Source organism: Ixodes scapularis, unplaced genomic scaffold (assembly GCF_016920785.2).
Source record: "Ixodes scapularis isolate PalLabHiFi unplaced genomic scaffold, ASM1692078v2 PGA_scaffold6__148_contigs__length_123643588, whole genome shotgun sequence".
In the NCBI taxonomy this organism is placed as follows: domain Eukaryota; kingdom Metazoa; phylum Arthropoda; class Arachnida; order Ixodida; family Ixodidae; genus Ixodes; species Ixodes scapularis.
The window spans coordinates 103,626,357-103,631,987 of record NW_024609881.1 but is presented as its reverse complement, the minus strand read 5'-3'; the positions used below and the strand labels follow the sequence as shown (position 1 = coordinate 103,631,987).

Below are 5,631 nucleotides of genomic sequence, written 5' to 3'. Positions count from 1 at the left end.
AATAGGTGTTGTATTTTTGAAAACAAACTGTCGAATACAAAAAGCCGTCAAATCCGAAAAGTGGTTCCGCAAAGCTTGAGTGCCGGCACGGGCCTTATAAATCAAATCAAAATCCTCGAAAGAAGCTTCCAGAAAATCCAAGACGCTCACGTCATCCGCAGACTCAAAATTGAGAACCGTCCCACACAGTCTTAGACAGAAATGCAATCTTAAATAAGACCTTGACTTTTAGAAACGCGTCCGTTAGCGTCCGAGCCCACACTCTAATAAGTCTGGAGCGTCTGCTCTCCCGCACAGCAATTGGGAGAGCCAATCGCTGCAGTCTACGGACTTTTCTCGGCGAATGACGGGGCTCATGAGTCATAACACGTTTATTCCCCCCAAAATCGGTCTCAGCCGTCGCACTGAGCACGTGTTGAAACGTCCTGGTCAGTGTCGGAGCGCAGACAGAATCTTCTTTTTAGGTTTTAAACGTGCTATCAGCCCCGCAATTCACCGAGTATTCTCCGTAGAGTGCAGCAATCAATTGACTCTACCAATTGCTTTGCAGGAAAGTAGACGCTCCAGATTTATACGGAGCGGAAATTCGTCTGCTTTTTTCGCAGGGGTTGTGGTGACGAATGAACGCCGAGCTCAAAGCAAGCTGCCTTGATGCCTACCCACTATCCTTCGATTCGAGCCAACTAGTTTCGGTGTTCTGAAATTAATTACAGTGCAGATGGCAAACAATCAACCGGAATGATGCTTTAACCTAATCATTAGCTACTAAATGATTGGCTACTCATAATACTACCGCAATGACCTCTAGACAGTGAGACCTGAGCATTGAACTTTTTACTTTGATCAAACACAGGCACAAAAGGAACACGACTTCTGAAACAGCATTCAGCTCAGACTCGTGTTCAATCAGTAAAAAACCGTCGAAAAATAAGTCCAAGGCGAACGCGGTCACAGCACTCGTGTCCAACCTGTCCACCGCGCTCGATAGAGAAACCCTTACAAAAGAAAAATGCCGTTAAAAAAAGTCATCAGAGGATAAAAAAATCAACAGTTTTGCATCTTACTTTCTCTAGCTTTTCTGCTGACTGTCTTTTGAATATTAGCAGATTTTTTAAAATATCAGACATTCGTCGCCTCGCAGGCGATTTTCATGTCGCTTTTCAAGTGAAAGGCACAGCGTCTCAATTAAAACACTACAGCAGTTGAAAAATTACAAGAAAATGCTTTACACCTTAACTATTTACTCAACAAAAGTTTGGAGGCTTATACTACGGCTTTCCACTCTGCTCCAAATAGGTGGCCGCAGAATAACGTAAAAAAAAAAAGGCACGCAATTTTTTTATTGTTATTTTGTTAGGGAATTACTAAAACTCATACTAAAACTCATGGGCACAACTGATAATAATTCGACGCAGTCGCTAAAACAACATTCACAAAAACGGCTTTTAGAAGAAATGCCATCGCTTCTATGCGTAGCACCACTCAGAACGAAGCTAGTCAAGGCAGTTGCTCCACTTTAAAAGTTATTTATTTTTCTTTACTAGTGGAATAGCTGAATAGGGTCAATAAAGTGACTATATTCACTAACAAAGTGAGAACGGCATGGCGTGTCTTTCGAACGCCTGGACTCCAGCAAGCGCCCCATGCCTTCCGTCGTGCTTTGACAGCGCGCTCACGGTGCGCAAGACGCCGAAGCATTTTGAAGGGTATAAATAAAGTTCGCGCTGGAGGCGGAACAACTGAAGCTCCTCCCTCTCACCTTGTCACAGACTGTTGAGAACCTTAGTGACTTTTGACATCTAGTCAATATATGTACAGCGTTCAATAAAAAGTCAACAGAAAGTCTGTAGCTTTTCTTGGGTGGTGCCAGCTGAAAACTAAAAAACACGAAAATAGACAACCGCGGGTAGTCTATATTTCTGTTTATTAGTGTTGAGCTGGCACCACCCAAGAATATGAACCAACTAGCTCACTTCAATCTGTAGCTTTTCTAATGACACTGGCTATACAGAGAATCAACTGAACATTTCTACGACGAAGTAGAACATGCGCGCTCTTTTTGATGACACTGTCAACAGGAAGTCAGCAGGAAAAAAATAAACGTGAAGCTAATAGAAAGTCAATACGTTTTCAATAAAAAGTCAAAAATTATTTTTAAAGGGAGTAGACGATGTAAAATATACCAAGCGCACAGTCCTTGATCTCTCGGTTGTGTCAGCCAAAATCCGGATCGTGATGATGCCCAGAATGACAAGGCTATGACGTCACTAGCTGGAAATCCGGGGGACAAACCGAATACACTGGAGTCAACACCAGAGAGGCGTTCCAGGCACCATGGCTATACTTCTTTTCACGTTATGCCCAGACGCAGACGACGCCACGAGCTGACGTGACAACTAGACAGCGTCAAAAGCGCACCCTCGTGTTGTTCGTCATGTTTCTGTAGTGTTCTATGATCGATGAACCAATCATAAACATAAACGGCACAGTGACTTGCGCTTTTGACGTTGCTCGATTGGTCCCAGTACCTTGTAGCGTCGGTAGCGTTTGGACTTAAGCTGACACGAGATATAGACTTTTTCAGAAATTGCCTTCTGCGTGCGGGCTGCCATCTATTGTTCACTGCGCTGTTGAAGGCGCTCTGGGCTTGCGCAGTAGCCCTTTTCCACGTAAAGGGAGACGCCGTGCATGCGCCCACAGCTCAGTGACTCAGCATTTTTCGCTTGGCTCACCGACAGCTTAAGGGAAACGCAGGGCGTGGTTTATTATATCCTTGCTTTTTGATTCGTGATTCATTTTTTGGCTGTATTATGGTCTAATGCCCCAACCTTATCGGCTGAGAAGCAATAATTAAATTCTCAGGACTCGCCCCGCCCTGTGTTTCTTAAAATGCCTACGACTATAGACGTTGGCAAGTACGGCCCCTGTGCGCCGCCATCTTGCTGCTGGAGTGGGTAGATCGTATGATAGTCAAACATTGCTGAGGCGTACATCTTCCTGCTGGTGTAGGCAGATCTTCTCATTGTCAAGCATTGATGAGGCCATGGGTACGCCTCAGCAATGCTTGACTGTCAGACGATCTATCCACACCAGCAGCAAGATGGCGGCGGCCAGAGTCCGTGCTTGCAAACGTCTATAGACCACTTAAAAATTTTCAAACCTTCCACATCTTAAACTTCCGTTAGCTCTCTTCGTCTGCCTGCACGCATCCGTGCTCGGAATACTCTAAACCGTGCCTCGACAGCCAGTCGACGCTCCTCAACTCGTTGGCTCCAAGTCGCGTGGTACCGAAGAGCACCAGTCGCGCCATCTGGCCAAAGTTCCTGTCGTAGTAGGGCACGGTGTCCAGGGTCAGCGGCCCGAAGCGCTCGGGCTCTGAAGGAACGTAGCGAAATATGTGCCTGAAGAACGTGTGGAAGGACGAGTAGTTCCCCCAACTATCGTCGCACTGGTCGTAGAGCGTCAGTGTGGCCTCCTCCGCAACGCCAAAGTCGTACCTAACCCGGTTTACAAGATCCGGCCTAATGCTGAGGAACTTCTTTGTCGGCAGCTCGCCCGCGTTCCAATACCATAGATCAGGACGGTAAGCACGGTAGGACTCGTACCAGAGTCTCAGGTACCGGGCATCCTTGTGCGCCACGAGTACTTGAATTCCGACATTTTCTCCCGGAGGCCACCCTATTGACATCTCGTAACTGCGGTAAGGGTTCAGACTCTTCACCAGGTACGAATCGCTGTCCAGGTAGATTCCGCCATAGTTCATCAGGATGAGAGCCCTGGCCACGTCTGCAGCGTGCTGAACGCAGCTGAACGGGATCCCGAAGACCTCCGTGGGCCTCTCTGTGAGTTCCAGCTGTAGCGTGGGCACGCCTTCGATGAGGTACCATAGGGGACTCTCGACGATGGCGTTGCAGTGGTCACAGTGAATCATCAAGGCGTCCGGTCGTTGCTGCAACCAGGCCGCCCTGATGCAGATGACTTCGATGAAAGACAAAGGATCGTCTCCGAACTTGATGAAGTGGACAATGTTTGGTACGATGTAGATGGCATTGTCGGGGTAGATGAAGTCTTCGACTTGTCCATCCCAACGGAGGTCAGGATCTCTAGTGCTCAGGGGATTGACGGTCTGCTTAGGCACCATATGGAATTTGTGCCCATAATTTGCAAACCATACGGTCCGATTTTGCATAAAGCAGATGGTTGTCACGTACACCAGGGCAAATATGATAATTCCTACGAGACTGCGCACACACCCCTGTCTTGTACGCAACCTGGAAAAGCCACAAATGGCCATGTCGATGTCTGCGAGGTTCCTTTATGTGTACGCTTGGTCTCGAAAGGAAGTTGCTTTCTTCACAGAAACAGAATGTCACATTTTATAACGTCCTCGTACCAGGTCTTTTTTTGCTGCTGAAACGAGAAAATATATTAGGGAGTTGTTAATAGTCGGTCTTCGATTTTGAGGGGCTCACTTCATCAGCTCTATTTAAAACCATATTTGATTTCTTTGGAATGAACCAAATCTTTTCATTCTGGGATATGTCTAGCAACCATGTGTTTAAAACAACTATGCAGCTGTGCCAATGCTTTGCTGAACCGCTTTGCAATAAAACTTATTTCCGTCCATGAAATGAAATCCATATGTTAGTTTACATAAATTCAAAGTTCGCACTTTATTTCTTGTCTTCTTTTTGTGAACATCTCTACCACAGATATGTGTTTCAGTATTACCACGGGTACATTAAAGCTACCTAAAGCAAGAAATGCTAAAGTAATCTGCCACGCAAGAAATGATAAAACATAGCACGTTAACACTTCCGCGTGGAGGCAGTATAAACATTTTTTCTCGTTGGCATAGAGGTATACATTTTTTTAACATGCTGAGCTATTTTCACCACATGAAAGGACTCGTCCGATATGGGGGGCGTATTTTTGTCCCATCTAGACAACTCAAATGTCGTAAGGATGTCACTACTGTAGTAAACAAAGTTCTTAATAATATAGGCGTCGGACAATATAGCTCTGTGAAACTCTAATAAGAGCAACCTCGCTACACTCACTAGATGTTCATAAGCACAGGTTGCCACTTTATAGTTTCAGCCTTTCTTGAACGCCTTATTGACAACTCGGCGTTTAGTTCTTTGTATGTTAACCATACACAAAATCGGTCACCGAAAGAGACATATCTGCAAAGCGATTCTATACTATTAGATCATATCACAGTAAAACAAGTTGTACGCGAATGGTTTCTTTTAGAAAGGCAGTTGCCAACCAATTTTTTGCTTTCTTTGTTTCTTAGAGCGTTCCAGAACTCGCTTTGCCTTTCAAACAGGGTTCTTCATCTTGCGGCTGCACTTTTTCTCGCCATACGCAGCCAACACTTAGTTAAAGGGTTTTTATATACAACCCCTTCGTGGTATATAGAATACCTTTAACTTGTGAGAGGGTTTACGTAGGACAGTCCGGAAGCCGCATAAATGATTGATTAAGACAGCACGCACTGGCAATTAGATCGTCGCTCGCATGTAATCTGGCAGGGCACTACAATAGATGCGATTGTGTCCCAAACTTTAAGAAAACAATTATATTGAGCCGGAACTAAAACAAAAGGACAAAGGAAATTTCAAAAGC

The 5,631-nt window shown here is 45.3% G+C and overlaps 1 protein-coding gene across 1 annotated transcript; it reads right to left on the bottom strand.

Moving 5' to 3' along the window:
• Positions 1-3,091: 3,091 nt before the first annotated feature.
• Positions 3,092-4,347, bottom strand: LOC115309341. The gene has a single exon (XM_029967587.3). The coding sequence runs from the start codon at positions 4,292-4,294 to the stop codon at positions 3,182-3,184; it is 1,113 nt and encodes a 370-aa protein (XP_029823447.3). The 5' UTR covers positions 4,295-4,347; the 3' UTR covers positions 3,092-3,181.
• Positions 4,348-5,631: the final 1,284 nt, after the last annotated feature.